Source organism: Armigeres subalbatus, chromosome 1 (genome assembly GCF_024139115.2).
Source record: "Armigeres subalbatus isolate Guangzhou_Male chromosome 1, GZ_Asu_2, whole genome shotgun sequence".
Lineage (NCBI taxonomy): Eukaryota > Metazoa > Arthropoda > Insecta > Diptera > Culicidae > Armigeres > Armigeres subalbatus.
Genome location: NC_085139.1, coordinates 273310516 through 273329317, shown reverse-complemented (window position 1 = coordinate 273329317; position 18802 = coordinate 273310516). Strand labels below are relative to the sequence as shown.

The 18802-nt window shown below is 42.2% G+C and overlaps 2 protein-coding genes across 3 annotated transcripts in view; one reads left to right on the top strand and one right to left on the bottom strand.

Moving 5' to 3' along the window:
* Positions 1–18802, bottom strand: part of LOC134207619 (facilitated trehalose transporter Tret1) — a 106688-nt gene that overhangs the window by 70062 nt on the left and 17824 nt on the right. The window contains exon 2 of one of the 2 annotated variants that reach the window (XM_062683345.1): positions 2220–2249. The exons of the other annotated variant lie outside the window; for it this stretch is intronic. The gene's annotated coding sequence lies outside the window, so the exon portion shown is untranslated. The remainder of the gene's footprint in view (positions 1–2219; positions 2250–18802) is intronic. 2 annotated transcript variants of the gene reach the window in all.
* On the top strand, positions 15515–18692 carry LOC134207342 (uncharacterized). The gene is made up of 3 exons (XM_062683063.1): positions 15515–16506; positions 16644–17533; positions 18493–18692. Exons 1-3 carry the CDS (start codon positions 15515–15517, stop codon positions 18690–18692), a joined length of 2082 nt encoding a protein of 693 aa, XP_062539047.1.

Sequence of the window (18802 nt, the reverse complement as noted above, 5' to 3'; positions counted from 1 at the left end):
ACTAAATCCTATCTCCAAACAGTTTGAAGCGTTGAACTGCCGGAATCGTTATCCAAAGTACTAAACGTTTTATCCAACGTTAACATCGATCTGACCCAGTGGGCATCAGTAGAAAGGTGTACTTGGAAAGTCCATTTAACAGAGTAAATACATTTAGCGCAGCCTTTTATATTCCGGGGATTACCGTTTGCAATAATTTATTTCAATGGGGAACACCAGACGCTTGCGAAATGTCCGACTCGTGCATGCTGCAGATCAAACCAGTTCCCTTTTTCGCTCGATACCCATCCACGCGTTGCCTATCGAACAAAATATTTCCATAGGGAAACTGAACTTCAGCTAGTTAATAGTTCTAAACGATTGCCGCCGGATTGCGTTAGATCGGGCAAAACACGCAGGGTGACAATATTTTTTCGATTCTCATTATCCTCACAAGCCGGAATGTCGTGTCGATCGTCACGTTCTTGTTTAACCCATTAATGCCTGGAGTGGAGAGAAAATCTACTCTACTTTCGCTTCCGGATTTTTTTTTAAATTACATATGATACTGAATATGTACAATTGTGCATGTTATGAAATTAATGAGGTTGAAATGTGACCGAAGTAATAATTAAAAGAAATAGAAATGCATAGGCGCACTGAATAGAAAATCTGTCCTCTTTGTTATTTAGAACCCGGGGATACTATGGGTTAAGAATGATCGTCACTCGATAATGATAGGGACGACCATAATTTTGCGCTGGAATGATAATGGACACACATTCTGATCGAGAAACCGATAATCAGTGTCAATTAATGGCATTGTTGTTAGTGAAATTGAAGTCGCGTTTCACTGTTAAAGATCACGTCATCTCCCGAGAACACAACAGGTCAATGACCGAAGTTTAATTACCCACCATTAGCAAGAACGCTTTCTTTCGCGGAATTCTTGTTACAAATTAGAAAGGTAAATTAGATTACGACAATCTGCTTCTAATAGCCGTGGGAGAGTCCACCCAACAATGGTCCATGCATAAGACAATCTGTTCCGCAATTATCCTCATATGATAGTGATGTGCATGCGGAGAGCTGATAGAATCCCCCTTTCTCTTTGCGTAAAACCGGCCGCAACTTGCTTCGTCCAACCGATCTACGGGGGGTAGACGGATAAACTGCCTACACGGGTTTTCGCCACGGTTCGTCGCGTCCCGTCGATTGCAATGAATGCATTTTCTGGCTGAACTGCACTGCATAAGTACCCAATGAATGGTAGCAGTTATAAGTACATACACACATAGTTAGTTCTGTAAATGGAAGCCACTCGTCGATGACCGCCCCGAAGGTCATGAAGGTGTTCGCATTTACAATCGTCCACAGCGTTCCGTCGTCGCTGCCACCACCACCAGTCGCATCACCATCGCCGATGGGTTGAGGGTGCGTCCACCGTCGTCGTCGTCGTCGACGTCGGTCGGGGGCAATGATCCGGCACTTTGATGTGTTCCTGTTTGTGTTTGGATACGATGTTATTTGCTGCCACCAATTGCGGCTTGGAGGCGGTAATCATGTTACCGAGGTGGTTTATTAATAAAACTGCATGCAATGTTTGTAAATGATTAGCGAAGTGACGTCGTATTATATTTGATTCATCTAATTGATGATTTTTGAATGCATGATAGTAATCAAAGGTAAGCTTGGGCTTCGTGATGCAGTTTGCTGCCTAAGTAACAAAGATGGGTCTTCAGTGTTATCCATCAATGCAATATGATAATTTTTAGTACATGTTTGAAGAACAGTACGGTATAATGCAGATCAAAGCGTTGTAGCTCTCGATTATGAACACGCGTTGCAAATCAGCACGTAGATAATATTTAATAAATTTGTGGCCACAAAGGCCACGCCTTTGTGATTGTTGTTTCATTGTTGCGAAAAAAGACCTTGCTGTTCAGGAAATTAGAGTGCAACACTGCAACACTATTGATAACCGATTCATAGCTGGAATACAGTTGTATTGCACTTGATAGCCACAATGCAACAGTGCATTTTTTTCCATACCGGAAACCATTACGTCCGTCGTGCCAACGATTTTGAGCTTTTCAGATAAAATTCAATCTCAGTTCGTTAGTGGGCGCTGATGTAATCGATTTTTTTCGTGAGTGATGTTGTCCAGTGTTCCAAAGATATTTTGTGTGAACCTTTAAAAACGAAGATCATACCAGCGATGGCGCCAGCGTTTAACTCACTTCTGTTTCGACGGCAGCGTACTCCGGTGTCTACAAAAATAAAGAGAAATAAAAAACATATTCATTAATATTGAAACTTTTCAAGAACCGTCATTTGAACTATCAAAATCCAATAAGATGTGGTACCTTAAAACGGGGAAGGGTCGTTTGGCCGAAACCCATTTGGCCGAATGCCACTAGTCCGAACAAACCATTAGGCCGAAATCCATCTGACCGAAAGTCATTTGGCCGAGAGGGTTATTTTGCCGAAAAGGTAGTTTGGCCGAAAGGGTCATTTGGCCGAAAGGGTCGATTGGCCGAAAGGGCCATTAGGCCGAAAGGGTCATTAGGCCGAAAGAGTCATTTGGCCGAAAGGGTAATTCACCCGAAAAGGTCATTTGGCCGGAAAGTTTCATTTACCCGAAAGGGTCATTTAGCCGAAAGGGTCATTTTGCCGAAAAGGTCGTTTGGACGAAAGGATCATTTGGCCGAAAGGGTCGTTTGGCTGAAAGGGTCATTTGGCCGAAAAGGTGAGACGTCTCACTACTCACTTCACGCTTCTCACTTTTTACAGTGAGAAGAGAAAAAAGAAGTGAGACGTATCACTTTTCATTCCTTATTTCTCATTTCTCGCTGTAAAAAAAATTGAAGAATGCGGAGTGAGTTATGAAATGTCTCACTACTCACTTCGCGCTTCTCACTTTTTCCAGCGAGAAGTGAGAAATGAGGTGTGAGAAGTGAGAATCCTGCCAAGTATTTAAACCAAATCCTGTTAAGGATTTGAACCCAATGCTGGCAAGGATTTGAACCCAATGCTGGCAAGGTTTTTATCCAAATTCTGTCAAAATTTTTCACCAAATCCTGTCAAAGATTTGAGCCAAATCCTGTCAAGGATTTGAGCCAAATCCTGTCAAGGATTTGAGCCAAATCCTGTCAAGGATTTGAGCCAAATCCTGTCAAGGATTTGAGCCAAATCCTGTCAAGGATTTGAACCAAATCCTGTCAAGGATTTGAACCAAATCCTGTCAAGGATTTGAACCAAATCCTGTCAAGGATTTGAACCAAATCCTGTCAAGGATTTGAACCAAATCCTGTCAAGGATTTGAACCAAATCCTGTCAAGGATTTGAACCAAATCCTGTCAAGGATTTGAACCAAATCCTGTCAAGGATTTGAGCCAAATCCTGTCAAGGATTTGAGCCAAATCCTGTCAAGGATTTGAACCAAATCCTGTCAAGGATTTGAACCAAATCCTGTCAAGGATTTGAACCAAATCCTGTCAAGGATTTGAACCAAATCCTGTCAAGGATTTGAACCAAATCCTGTCAAGGATTTGAACCAAATCCTGTCAATGATTTGAACCAAATCCTGTCAAGGATTTGAACCAAATCCTGTCAAGGATTTGAACCAAATCCTGTCAAGGATTTGAACCAAATCCTGTCAAGGATTTAAATAAAATCCTGTCAACGATTTGAACCAAATCCTGTCAAGGATTTGAACCAAATCCTGTCAAGGATTTGAACCAAATCCTGCCAATGATTTGAACCGAATCCTGTCAAGGATTTGAACCAAATCCTGCCAAGGATTTGAACCAAATCCTGCCAAGGATTTGAACCAAAACCTGCCAAGGATTGGAAAAAAAATCCTGTCAAGGATTTGAACCAAACCTGCCAAGGATTTAATAAAATCCTGTCAAGGATTTGAACCAAATCCTGCCAAGGATTTGAACCAAATCCTGTCAAGGAGTTGAACCAAATCCTGCCAAGGATTTGAACCCAATCCTGTCAAGGATTCGAACAAAATCCGGTCAAGGAATTGAACCAAATCCTGTCAAGGATTTGAACCAAATCCTGTCAAGGATTTGAACCAAATCCTGTCAAGGATTTGAACCAAATCCTGTCAAGGATTTGAACCAAATCCTGTCAACGATTTGAACCAAATCCTGTCAAGGATTTGAACCAAATCCTGTCAAGGATTTGAACCAAATCCTGTCAAGAATTTGAACCAAATCCTGTCAAGGATTTGAACCAAATCCTGTCAAGGATTTGAACCAAATTCTGCCAATGATTTGAACCAAATCCTGCCAAGGATTTGAACCAAATCCTGCCAAGGATTTAAACCGAATCCTGTCAAGGATTTGAACCAAATCCTGTCAAGGATGTGAACCAAATCCTGTCAAGGATTTGAACCAAATCCTGTCAAGGATTTGAACCAAATCCTGTCAAGGATTTGAACCAAATCCTGTCAAGGATTTGAACCAAATCCTGTCAAGGATTTGAACCAAATCCTGTCAAGGATTTGAACCAAATCCTGTCAAGGATTTGAACCAAATCCTGTCAAGGATTTGAACCAAATCCTGTCAAGGATTTGAACCAAATCCTGTCAAGGATTTGAACCAAATCCTGTCAAGGATTTGAACCAAATCCTGTCAAGCAGTTGAACCAAATCCTGTCCATGGTTTGAACCAAATCCTGTCCATGGTTTGAACCAAATCCTGTCCATGGTTTGAACCAAATCCTGTCCATGGTTTGAACCAAATCCTGTCCATGGTTTGAACCAAATCCTGTCCATGGTTTGAACCAAATCCTGTCAAGGATTTGAACCAAATCCTGTCAAGGATTTGAACCAAATCCTGTCAAGGATTTGAACCAAATCCTGTCAAGGATTTGAACCAAATCCTGTCAAGGATTTGAACCAAATCCTGTCAAGGATTTGAACCAAATCCTGTCAAGGATTTGAACCAAATCCTGTCAAGGACTTGAACCAAATCCTGTCAAGGATTTGAACCAAATCCTGTCAAGGATTTGAACCAAATCCTGTCAAGGATTTGAACCAAATCCTGTCAAGGATTTGAACCAAATCCTGTCAAGGATTTGAACCAAATCCTGTCAAGGATTTGAACCAAATCCTGTCAAGGATTTGAACCAAATCCTGTCAAGGATTTGAACCAAATCCTGTCAAGGATTTGAACCAAATCCTGTCAAGGATTTGAACCAAATCCTGTCAAGGATTTGAACCAAATCCTGTCAAGGATTTGAACCAAATCCTGTTAAGGATTTAAATAAAATCCTGTCAACGATTTGAACCAAATCCTGTCAAGGATTTGAACCAAATCCTGTCAAGAATTTGAACCAAATCCTGTCCTTGTCCTTGACAGGATTTGGTTCAAATCCTTGACAGGATTTGGTTCAAATCCTTGACAGGATTTGGTTCAAATCTTTGACAGGATATGGTTCAAATCCGAGACAGGATTTGGTTCAAATCCTTGGTAGGATTTAGTTCAAATCCTTGGCAGGATTTAGTTCAAATCCTTGGCAGGATTTAGTTCAAATCCTTGGCAGATTTTGGTTCAAGTCCTTGGCAGAATTTGGTTCAAATCCTTGACAGGATTTGGTTCAAATCCTTGACAGGATTTGGTTCAAATTCTTGGCAGGATTTGGTTCAAATCCTTGGCAGGATTTGGTTCAAATCCTTGGCAGGATTTGGTTCAAATCCTTGGCAGGATTTGGTTCAAATCCTTGGCAGGATTTGGTTCAAATCCTTGGCAGGATTTGGTTCAAATCCTTGGCAGGATTTGGCTCAAATCCTTGACAGGATTTGGCTCAAATCCTTGACAGGATTTGGCTCAAATCCTTGACAGGATTTGGCTCAAATCCTTGGCAGGATTTGGCTCAAATTCTTGACAGAATTTGGTTCAAATCCTTGACAGGATTTAGTTCAAATTCTTGACAGGATTTGGTTCAAATCCTTGCCAGGATTTGGTTCAACTACTTGCCAGGATTTGGTTCAACTACTTGCCAGGATTTGGTTCAACTCCTTGACAGGATTTGGTTCAAATCCTTGACAGGATTCTGTTCAAATCCTTGACAGGATTTGGTTCAAATCCTTGCCAGGATTTGGTTCAAATCCTTGCCAGGATTTGGTTCAAATCCTTGCCAGGATTTGGTTCAAATCCTTGCCAGGATTTGGTTCAAATCCTTGCCAGGATTTGGTTCAAATCCTTGCCAGGATTTGGTTCAAATCCTTGCCAGGATTTGGTTCAAATCCTTGCCAGGATTTGGTTCAAATCCTTGCCAGGATTTGGTTCAAATCCTTGCCAGGATTTGGTTCAAATCCTTGCCAGGATTTGGTTCAAATCCTTGCCAGGATTTGGTTCAAATCCTTGCCAGGATTTGGTTCAAATCCTTGCCAGGATTTGGTTCAAATCCTTGCCAGGATTTGGTTCAAATCCTTGCCAGGATTTGGTTCAAATCCTTGCCAGGATTTTGTTCAAATCCTTTGCCAGGATTTGGTTCAAATCCTTGCCAGGATTTGGTTCAAATCCTTGCCAGGATTTGGTTCAAATCCTTGCCAGGATTTGGTTCAAATCCTTGCCAGGATTTGGTTCAAATCCTTGCCAGGATTTGATTCAAATCCTTGACAGGATTTGATTCAAATCCACGACAGGATTTGGTTCAAATACTTGATAGGATTTGGTTCAAATCCTTGACAGGATTGGATTCAAATCCTTAACAGTATACTGATCAAATCCTTGAAGGGATTTGGATCAAATCCTTAACAGGATTTGGGTCAAATCCTTGACAGGATTTGGTTCAAATCCTTGACAGGATTTGGTTCAAATCCTTGACAGGATTTGGTTCAAATCCTTGACAGGATTTGGTTTAAATCCATACCAGGATTTGGTTCAAATCCTTGACAGGATTTGGTTCAAATCCTTGCCAGGATTTGGTTCAAATCCTTGCCAGGATTTGGTTCAAATCCTTCCCAGAATTTGGTTCAAATCCTCACCAGGATTTGGTTCAAATCCTTGCCAGGATTTGGTTCAAATATTTGACAGGATTTGGTTCAAATCCTTGCAAGGATTTGGTTCAAATCCTTGCCAGAATTTGGTTCAAATCCTCACCAGGATTTGGTTCAAATCCTTGCCAGGATTCGGTTCAAATATTTGACAGGATTTGGATCAAATCCTAGCTAGGATTTGGTTCAAATCCTTGACAAGAGTTGGTTCAAATCCTTGACTAGATTTAGTTCAAATCCTTGACAGGATTTGATTCAAATCCTTGCCAGGATTTGGTTCAAATCCTTGCCAGGTTTTGGTTCAAATCCTTGCCAGGATTTGGTTCAAATCCTTGACAGGATTTGGTCACAATCCTTGACAGGATTTGGTTCAAATCCTTGACAAGATTTTGTTCTTATTTTCAACAGGGTTTTAATCAAACCTTTCCCATTTTTGCCATTTTTCCTTCCTTCTTAAATCCATGACATGATTTTGCTCAAGTAGTCGGCTATATTCGGCTGAAATCCTTGAAATCCTGCCAAGGCTCTTCGGGGAGCAGCCGGATTGACTTTCTCCAACAGAATATCAGAACTCTTATGCATAGGTATGACTCTCGACATCAAAACAGGATAGTTGTTAGCATTTGATAAGCCTTTTCATTTTTCTTTGACTTTCCAGTTATACTTTTTGTTGCACCATTCAGAAGATCTCAAAACAATTCCAGTTGCTTGTAGTAAATCTTCGATTCATTTTTTTATACAGATTACTTTTTCTGAAATAACAAAAAAATATAGAAATTCTTGTAATCCACGACAGGCAATGGTGGGTTGGTAACCTATTTTAAAGTGAAATAGAGCGATAAGTAAAGATAACATATAGAGAGTAAAGAACTTGGAAGAGGCTTTTGCAGCTGGCGAATGATACTTATCTATCAAGTATTGAGTACATAAGCACATATGATAAAAAAAATGTAGTTCGATCTGATTTGATATTCAAGAAATATCACTGAAGATAACGATAAGACACTGAGCGTCATATTTGAGTTCATTTTTTAATATGCAGAATAATCATCCAATTAGCGGATAGCAATCAAAGGCTTCCTACAGCCCTGCGCAACCATCGTTATCTTTTAAGGTCCTCCAAGAATCTGCGTGAGTCTTCACAAGGCCTAATTTTAAAAGCACGAGCCGCTCCTTGAACCGAATAGCTGATGCATCATGCGCCAAAAGATTGAATGGTGATTCTGCAATGGCCCTGATTGGGGGACAGTGAAAAACATATACGTAATAAATTATTCTGATAAGGTCCGCCTTTACATTCATTATCTATCGAACGATTCCAGCGAACACTACACAATAGCGAGACAGATTCAAAAATGAACCTATATTTAGATTACGGGGTTTTATAACCAAATATTTTCTAATGTAAAGTCAAACAAATCAATTGATAAGTAATCACACATAATTCATTGCGCAATTATCGATTGATTGGATTGTTCGGCAGACCTTTAAGTGCGTGATGATAAGTGGGCCATGTCAATCTTTATTACATAAACTAGCACCTTGATGGTTTAGAAAAAAAAAGCATCGAGTATTCAAACTCTAAATTCAGTACAATCGTCATTTCAGAATTTCATTGGAACCTAAGTTTTCATAAACCTTGAGATGAAAATATTTCTGAAGTATAGAACGTACAATTACGTTTATTGTAATTGCCGGCCTTAAAATAGACCAGACAGGGCTTCATTCTTCTAGAATCGGCCAACGCTCCCACCTTCGTTTGCCCAGAGATAACTACAATTCACTGTACAATGGTAAGTATCGCACACGCCGGTGATGACGCTCGCTGCTGTATCTTTTCCTCACTCGTTGCAGCGAGAACGAAGCCGGCCGCTTCATCGCCATCATTAGATCATCCAATTGAAGATGCCTTTATCTAATTTCCGGATTGAGTTATCTTACGAGTGGAGACGACGGGCAAACCCCCGGACCGATTTGCATTTCAATTGCTTTGTTGAGCAGGCGGTGTTGGAGTTGCGTTCTATCTGCGCAGTCATTCTTTGTGGGCCTATCAATGTTGCGATACAGTTAGCATTTTTTTTTTTCAGATTGTAAGAGTTCGCTTATTAAGTTGTTCATGCTTGAATTGAAACAGGTTGGTGCGTGGGAGCGTCACGTCACATATTTGTCAACAAGTGCGGGAATTTCTACCACTCTCGTGCACTGTGTTGCAAATAGATGACTTTTACGAACGGAAATAAAAAAAAAATCTTGTATTTTTCAATGATTCAGAAACTGCATACACAAGCATTAAAGTTTGAATATTGTGGAACATCTAACAGAAATCAGTCAAATTCAATTAAGATTCCTATAAGTATCTCCTCAAATGGATGATCACAAGAAAAACGAGTACTAAATTAAGAGTACGAGACGTTGCTAAAATCCTTACATTTTAGATTGATATATACCCAGGATGTTAAGACTCATGATTTTCACGGTTGACCTGAACTTTCACAGCTTTTTAAATACCATCTGGATTTTCATAGATTTTTTGGTGAATTTTCTCACGGGGTTAGCTCATTGTTACATTGACGTTACAGGTCTTAATCGTTTCAAACCAAACAGTGTAAAAAAACACATGGGTACTAATTGAGATAAATGTAAATTACATGTTTTGTTACTGTGACGTGACGTAATAAAATACGTTCGAGCTATCGATTTTGATTGCAAAATAGACCCTTTCAATACACAGTGCAGCACTTGAGTTAGATTGTTTGTCACAGCTGTTTTGTCTCCGCAGTGCAAATTACTTCTATTCACTTGTTCCGTGATATCGCAAAAGCTATGACCACTTTAGACGCCTTTCCATGCACTTGAACGCTAATCATTCTTGTCTTGTTCGACAGCGCGATTTCAGGGGCGATTTATGGTATCAACTATCAACTTCGCTATCAACCGTTCCATAACTCTTGAAATTTTCTCATTTAAACGTGAAAGCGCGACATTCCGTTTTACAGATTTACAATTCGAGCTTTGGTGACTTTATCTTGCTTGTTGACTATCATAATATGAACTCGCTGGTGTTTACCGATGGTAAAGATGTCCACTTTTCTGATTGTGGACACGTTTTAGCCTACTGCTTTTCAGATTTTTTGATGTGATGTGATCTGATGATAGTCTAAAAGCAGTAGGCCGGAATGTCATGCGCAATTAGAAGCATGAGTTTCGGTTTTCTGAAAATATCAAAGATTTGAAACTCATCATTCGAATTGGGACCCAATGAAGTTACCGATCATGGTTCCAGCCTTAATCACGTTACAAGTTCTATTGGGCACAACGTGCATCAGATTCTGTGGGGAAGTACCGTGTAGGGGGTATTTCAGATTTAATAACATATGGGTCCAATTATTATTTTCTGAATCTCAGATAAAGCTTACTAAATGTCGTGTCTAAAAGTGTGCGACACCGCCACCATCGCCCATATTTTTGCGTTCGTGCATCGTTGTTCAGAATGTGTCAAGTAGCGTTTTCTTGCGCGGCGTTTCAAATTTGAGGAATCTACATTTTTAAATACCGTATTAAAGGATCCGCGTTTGGTTGACATATTTTCTTATTGTTCTTCTGAAAAACAGCACGCTTCATTATAATGATGTGGGTGTATGGCATCATGACCTGAGACAAGACTTGTAATTGAATCATTTGTTTGAGAAACTGCATAAGTCCATTTTACACAATTTCGAGAAAACAACAAAAAACTGTTTTTGGACAAATTGGCACCGAACCTTCTGATTTCTTCGATACAGATCAATAGTTTTTGGCAAAACTCAACACCCTGAGGCACTTCCAGTGCAAAAACTGTAAGCAGTACTCCATAATTGCTCTTCAAAGTGCGTGGACTTATGTAGTTTCTCAAACAAACGAAAAAAATTTCATACATTTTTTGCCAGAATACGTATTTTTGGAAGAGGATTCAGAATATATAAAAATCTCATTTTGGCCAAAAATGTTACATATGCAGTTTTTCAAACAAACGGTTCAATTGTAAAGACGTTGCTTGCTTTCCCTTGTTTTACCTCTTTTTTTTCAATTTTAACCAGATGGCTGATTTTTTTTAATCTTTGTTTAAGTGATTTTTCTTAATATCTAAAGAGTTCATCACTGTGATTAAGATAGGGCGGGGCTTTGAAGAAACCGTACCCTTCGCGCCCAACCGTGGGGTCGCGCCTAATTATTTACTCTTATAAAATTGGTTAATTAGTTGGTATTTGGGTTCACAGGCTTTCGTTAAACCAAGGAGATTAACTACTTATTTATAACTTATGGTCAGTTGATGTGAGAGACTTCCTATATGGCTATGGAAATCGGTCTGCTGTTTGCCTAATTTGATTCATAGGAGAACCCTTTATGATCATCTGGTTGCACTTAATTGATAATTTTAAAACAATTTAATTTTCTATGAGGTGTCAAAAAACCCGCCTCTCTATTCTGTGTCATTACTATCTTGATAAGACCGAAGCACGAAAAATTTTCTGCCTGACAAGTGGCTTTCCGGTTTTACTTGTTTGCTTTTGCCTGTCAATCCGCGAGATTTACGACCGAGTGTGTTGCGAGCTCAGAAAATGCCAGAAAGGAGGAAAAAAAGCTATTTTACAGCTAAAATGGTTTCGGTTGGGCTGTCTAGTGTCCGTGGCGTTTCGCAGAAAACGGATTCAATCGCATAAGGAAAGGAAACAAGAGCCATAGTGTTTCTGGTAAGTGTTTACAATGTGTAGGGTGTTTGTACCGGCGGAAGGCGGTCGGTGACGTGGGTTGGCTATAATTTTCTTTATTGATAGTATAGTTTGGTTTGCGATCCCGTGCGGGACATGGTGGTTACGTTTTGATTCGTTGGGTAAGGCAAAGGATACGGGTGGTTTTTCAGTTTTGTTCTTACGTTAGCTGATCTATAGATGTCCCAAGGTGGTTCGGCGAACAGATGTTTTTTAGGGCTCCACCCCACTACCCGAATGCCATTACCCCGAAGGCCACTACCCCGAATGGGATAGTACCCCGAAAACCATCACCCCGAATGGGACACTGCACCGAAATCCATTACTCCGAAAGACAATTACCCCGTCATATCATTTCACTCCGAAAACGAGCTTTTTATAGAAGCCTCGGAGACCAATAGTGTTATATACCAATCGACTCAGCTTGAAGAGCTGAGCAAATGTCTGTCTGTCCGTGTGTATGTATGTGTGTATGTGTGTGCACTAGCTAAGAAAAACATTAGAAAACTTTTCATATAGTAATTCTTAACCGATTTTCCCGCAACAAATTTCATTCGACAGAGGGCAAAGTCTAGTTGATCATTGCGTTTGAAAGTTATGAAGAAAATGGTACATCGAACCACATCAACGCCATATAAGGTTGGTGTCTTGGCTAAATGCGAGAAAGTCAGTATCACCACTCGGTGAATTAAGTTGGGTTTTTTTAATAAACGCGTTTGCCCGGTAGAAGGCAGACAGGGGAGATGATGCCTACTTTAAATTGACGTGTTTGCCCGGTATAAGACAGACAGAGAAGAGGATGCCTTCCTTAAATGGACGCGTTTGCCCGGTATAAGGCAGGCAGAGAAGATGATGACTTTTTTGAATGGACGCGTTTGCCGGGTATAAGACAGACAGAGGAGAGGATGACTTTTTAAAATGGACGCGTTTGCCCGGTATAAGACAGACAGAGGAGAGGATGCCTTCCTTAAATGGACGTGTTTGCCTGGTATAAGGCACACAGAGGAAATTAAGCCTTGTTTAAATGAACGCGTTTGCCCGGTATAATGCAGACTGAGGAGATGATACCTCCTTTTAATGAACGTGCTTATACCACAGAGAACAGACATGGAGGCTCGAACAAAATTTCTTGCAAAACATGTGTAAAGAAACACACCGAACCTCAACGCCATCGACGTCGACATTGCAACTCATAATCTCATTTTGACAACACGATGGCGCTAGTATGCTCTTGCATGCATAACAACACTAGCGCACAGTGGCATTTTTTGATGACGCTAGCGCTGATTATGCACGGGATAACGGCGACATTCCAAAGTTATTTCAAAATGAACAGTAAAAAGTTATCACAACATGGCGAGTGTAGCTTCAACGTCTGTTCTCTGTGCTTATACCTCGATAAGGCACACAGAGGATATACTACCTTTTTGAAAGTAACGTCTGCTCGTTAGAAGGCGAAACGAGATGATGCCTTCTTTAAGTCAACGCAACTTCCCGAAGACAAACAAGATCTCCATTTCTCTCACTCTCATACACAAATCCTCTCACTCAATTACTTCCTCTGTCTCACTAATTATTACTCATTCAGCCACTCTCATTCTCTCACCCACTCTTACTCACTTAACCACTCTTACTCACTCATCCAATTTTACTCACTCATTTACTCTCAATCATTCGCTCTCTCTTTATCGGTCACTCTTACTCACTCACTCTTACTCACTCATTCTTACTCGCTCGCTCACTAACTTTTACTCGCTCACTCACACACTCACTCTTACTCACTCACTTAATCACTCACTCACTCTTACTCACCCATTCACCCTTTCGTCGATCCGAGATTTAGATCACGCTTCATCCAGAATCCGTTGCTTTTACTACAGCGACCAAGGAACAACTTCTACCTTGTTGCCCTAGTAGCCATGCTGACGTGTTGTGCGTGAAAACGTGTTGCATAATCTCCCCTGCCCTTCAGGACTCTTGAAGAGTGCCATACGAAGTGGAACGGGATCTTACGGAGTAAGAATACTTAGTTCCATACTGCATTGAAACAGTTTCAGTTCCAATTATTGTTCATTCATATGAATTATGAAAAAACTTTTATTGAGTAACATCAAGTAGGGTTTCTTACCCCATTCCCGGCCTAACTTGCATATGACTGCATTATTTAATTGATTTTTATGACAGGAAGCAACTTTTCCTGAATTTTGTGGGCTGTATAATACTGCATTGAGGTTCACTTCTGATTAAAAAAATAGCTATCCGTGCTAAATATCGTTCAAAAAAGCTTTTATTTGATTTTAATTAACGAGGTGCAGCACTCATTTCAGTCATAGCGATTTAATTTCCGGCCCACTTCCAAACCAGTTCCCGGCCTAAGCAAAATTTCGCTCAATCTCTCAACTTATTACTCTCTTTCTCTCTCGGGACGGTAGAAAATGCGACATAAACAAAAATATGCACGTTCCACGACAACAAGATGCCAGATGGTATAATCATTTTTATTTGGTTGAGAAGATATATTTACTCATCCAAATTTCTTTCAAATACTTAAAAACAATATTTTTTTCACCTTTTGAAATCGAGAGAATTATAAATAACATGATAGCGTCAACGTATTAGACATTTTTCCTATTAACAATGAATGATCATTTTCATACTCCTGGCCTTTTGGCAGCACGGTGCGGCAAGAAGTTCTTGGGCCGAGGTGATTTTTTGTTCGATTCGAGGATACATTTTAAAATGTATTCTCATGTGTTTAAATAAGTTCTAGTGAAACGAAAAATTAGGAAGAAATGAAGCGCGTGTGTTTAGAATTATGGTGTGGTGATTAACAGCTTCAAGCAATAGTTGTATCGAGCACTGTGACGATTTTCAGGTAGGTGTTTATTTGATGATACCGTTTTGTAAAAGTGGAAAGAATCACTCCGGCTCAGTGGTGTGGCATCGGAGAGCGAAATTTTGAAATCTACATTTCTATTTTCTACAATTGGATCAATTAGGAGTAAAACAGGTGGTTGAAAAATATTGAGTATTGTGAAAAATAAATGGGAGACTATTTAAAAATCATCAATCATGAACCTATGGCTTTCAAACAGTATAAATCATTAGTTTTCTGTGCAGTGAGCCGGGAACCGGGTCCATAGGCCCAAGTAGTGATTTACCCTATAATCTTGAAATAATGACTAATTAGGGGTACTAGCTCATTCGGGGTAGTGTCCCATTACGGATAATGGCATTCGGGGTAGTGACTCATTCGGGGTTGTGGCGCTCGGGGTAGTGGCCTTCGGGGTAATGGCATTATGCTGCCGTAATCTGAAAAAGTGACGTATACGCCATTTTCCAAAAATGGTGTTAACGAGTACTACTCATCGAGTTCTTTAACAGAAAAATGGAAAACATGCATGTTGTAAAATGGCTGTTACATCACTTTTCCAGATTACGGCAGTATGGGTAATGGAATTATGGGTAGTGTCGTAGAGTCGTTTTTTGGTTTGTGTGGGGTGATTTTGATGATGCTGAGTAATCCTGGGCTATATATTTGTTGTAGGCAGTCCTTCGATTACCGGAAAGTTCGCGCTCGGACATTTTTCGGTCCTTCGAGCCGGATCGTGCGATCTACCTGGTCTTCTTTTTTGTTCCCGGTCAACTGCGAGGATCTACGGCGGAGCGATCACTGAACTGATGTCTTCAACAACCACAACCATCCAAAACTACACATGAATTCATCCAACGCTGTATTGTTGGAACCCCTACATGTTCCAAGGTGGCCGGAATGTTGGAGCCGGACCCGACAATAACCAAACTCCACTTCTTCGCCGACGCCTCTCAAGGAGCTTACGGATCCTGTTGCTACGTACGAGCAGAAACCAGTGGCGGAGTATCTGTTCAGCTACTGACGGCAAAATCAAAGGTCGCGCCGTTATCCAGTCGACATTCCATCGCCCGGCTGGAACTCTGTGCTGCACGACTATCAACGCAGCTATTCGAGAAGGTGGTTTTTGCCTTGAAGATGTCACCACCCGCTTATTTTTGGACGGACTCCACTACCGTTCTCCATTGGCTACGATCTCCTCCAAGCCGTTGGAAGGCTTTCGTAGCGAACCGAGTGTCACAAATCCAACACTCGACCGATGTCAGTCACTGGAAGCACGTATCCGGTCTCGACAACCCCGCTGACGATATTTCACGTGGACTCAGCCCTGTCGACATGCTACAATGCAAGCGCTGGTGGAACGGCCCAATCTGGTTATCACTCGATTCAGATCACTGGCCGAATCTCATTCCCACCGACGAAGAAGCAGAGACTATCACCGAAGAACGCAATGTGTCATACGTTACGATGAGCGTCTTACAGAACGAGTTCCATGACAATCTGTTTGCACGTTACTCCAGTTTCTCCAAGCTTCGTCGCGTTACTGCTTTCTGTTTACGATACCTGCAATCCTTGCGAGCACGCGCAGTACTGCGTCGAACGGAAGCAGACAGCTACCACCAACTCAGTATTCGCAACGATACCGTTTCTCCAGTCTCCACCGACGAATTGCAACGTGCTGAACTTCATCTGTGTCGGCTAGCTCAACAACAATCGTTTCCTGCAGAGATCTCTCACCTATCGAGCGGTGAACCAGTCATCAAATCATCCGCCATGAAGTGGCTGAAGCCATACATCGACGAAGATCACATTATTCGCGTCGGTGGCCGGTCTCCGATTACGTCAAGCATCCTATCGTACTCTCTGCCAAACACCCGCTGTCGACTCTGCTGGCTAGTTTCTTTCACTTGAAGCTACTGCACGCAGGGCCGCAACTCCTGCTAGCCACACTGCGCCAGAAGTTTTGGATTCTTGGCGGCAGAAATTTGTCCAAATCCGTTTTCCACCATTGCCACACTTGCTTTCGTAGCAAGCCCACACTAGTCCAGCAGAGCACAGCAGATCTTCCGGCATCGCGAGTCTCTCCAACTCGTCCGTTCTCCGTCTGTGGAGTCGACTACTGTGGACCATTCCTGTTGAAGGCAACCGTCCGCAATCATGCTCCAACCAAGGCTTACGTGGCAATCTTCGTTTGCTTCGCCACGAGAGCCGTCCACATCAAGCTTGTTAGCGACCTCACTACAGCTGCTTTCCTGGCAGCCCTCCGTCGTGTGGTTGCTCGAAGAGGAAGAATCGCTGAGCTGCACTCGGACAATGCGACAACTTTCAAGGGTGCGTCACACGCACTCAACCGTATCTACCAGATGCTGAAGGTGGACAACAACGATCGGGATCGGATCTTCAATTGGTGTGCGGAGAACGAGATTCGGTGGAAGTTGATTCCGCCACGTGCACCGCACTTTGGCGGGCTTTGGGAGGCTGCCGTCAAGTCAGCAAAGAAGCACCTCCTGAAAATAGTAGGCAACACTAACATTGCCTATGAACAGATGTTGACTCTACTGGCACAGGTCGAAATGTGCCTCAATTCCCGTCCGCTGACTCCGATGCCAAGTGAACCGTCCGATCTGGAGGTCCTAACTCCAGGACATTTTCTCGTCGGGGCCAACCTTCAAGCGGTACCCGATGCTGATTTTCGAGGGATTCCTGACAACCGTCTGGAAGTTTACGATGTGGTTCAGAAGCATCTTCAGAACATCTGGGCCCGCTGGTACCCGGAGTACCTTCAACAGCTACAGTCACGGGCAACAAAAGGCTGCAATCCCCCGGTCACCGTTGAGGTGGGCCGCATCGTCGTCGTGAAGGAAGACAACATCCCTCCTGCTAGCTGGCCACTCGGGCGTATTATGAAGCTGCACCCGGGTAAGGACGGGGTCGTCCGCGTCGTAACTCTACGCACTGCCCCAGGAAAGGACATCGTTCGTGCCGTAGCCAAGATCGTTCTATTGCCGTCACCGGATCCAAGCATCTGAAACCGTCGTTCCAGGTAGAGCAACCCGCAAGGGAGAACTTGCTCGAAGCGCACCTGCGCTTAGCACAGGTAATTGCAGTTCCATTCCTTTCAAGCCAAGTCGTTCGATCTACCTGGTCTTCTTTTTTGTTCCCGGTCAACTGCGAGGATCTACGGCGGAGCGATCACTGAACTGATCTCTTCAACAACCACAACCATCCAAAACTACACATGAATTCATCCAACGCTGTATTGTTGGAACCCCTACATGTTCCAAGGTGGCCGGAATGTTGGAGCCGGACCCGACAATAACCAAACAAAATTGTTATAAGATATTTTCCATTAATTAATATGCCCATACACTACCCCATTTGTTGAACTACATTTCAATTAGTATTGCTTTCATGCGAGAGCGCTGAGAAGAGCGCATATTGAGCAGCGTCCACCGCCTGTGGACTGCTGAGTAGGTAGGAGATACAATATTACAAACTTCTAAATCAGTTCCAAATAATATACCAAGTCAAACGGACGTACGGTCGATCTCGGTGTTGTTGTTCGCTTTTTATCACGGTGGGAAATAAATTTATTGCGGTGGCAATTACCCTTTCGCGGTGGAAATTTTGGTGGTGTTATAGTCGAGTGCTTCGGTCGGACCTTAGTGAAAAGGTGGACGAGCTTCTTGGGGCCTACTTTTGAAGAATAAGTGCGTTTTCCTGGACACAAAGGACTTGTGGCGACCCAAGCCCCTGGTCAGTACTCCCGCGCGTGTTTTGTTACTGAACTTAGTGCTTTTCGGTGGCTGCTAAGGCATTACGTTTCCATGAAAGATTTGATTTGTTTCGATTTTAATGGTTTTTCTCTTTGTTTACAGGGCGGTCTTTCCTGGATGTCGATCTATTTGGTCCCTGGTTGCTGGAGCCGATTGTATTCTCCTGGTGCTATGATAAGCTGTGTCAGCTTCGGCGGGGATGCATGGCAAGATGCCACAAACAACAGGATGATGTACGGGTGCTGATCGAACGTGTCGATCCTGTCCGGACCTCTCGAGGGGCTGGACCATCGTTGGCGTAGGCCAACAATGTCAAGCTCCCCCCGGCGATGCGGCGCTGACGATGAAAAATCTCGCAGATCGCCAAGTGGTGTGGCCGCATCGACCAACAGTAACCCGCAGTAAAGGAACT

What these genes read in the sequence shown, in the direction of transcription:
- LOC134207342 (XM_062683063.1), top strand. Translation starts at nt 15,515, where the DNA reads ATGTTGGAGCCGGACCCGACAATAACCAAACTCCACTTCTTCGCCGAC. An exon ending in ACCCGCTGTCGACTCTGCTG is followed by an intron (nt 16,507 to 16,643) that starts GCTAGTTTCTTT and finishes TTGCTTTCGTAG; the next exon opens with CAAGCCCACACTAGTCCAGC. An exon ending in TATTATGAAGCTGCACCCGG is followed by an intron (nt 17,534 to 18,492) that starts GTAAGGACGGGG and finishes CTTTGTTTACAG; the next exon opens with GGCGGTCTTTCCTGGATGTC.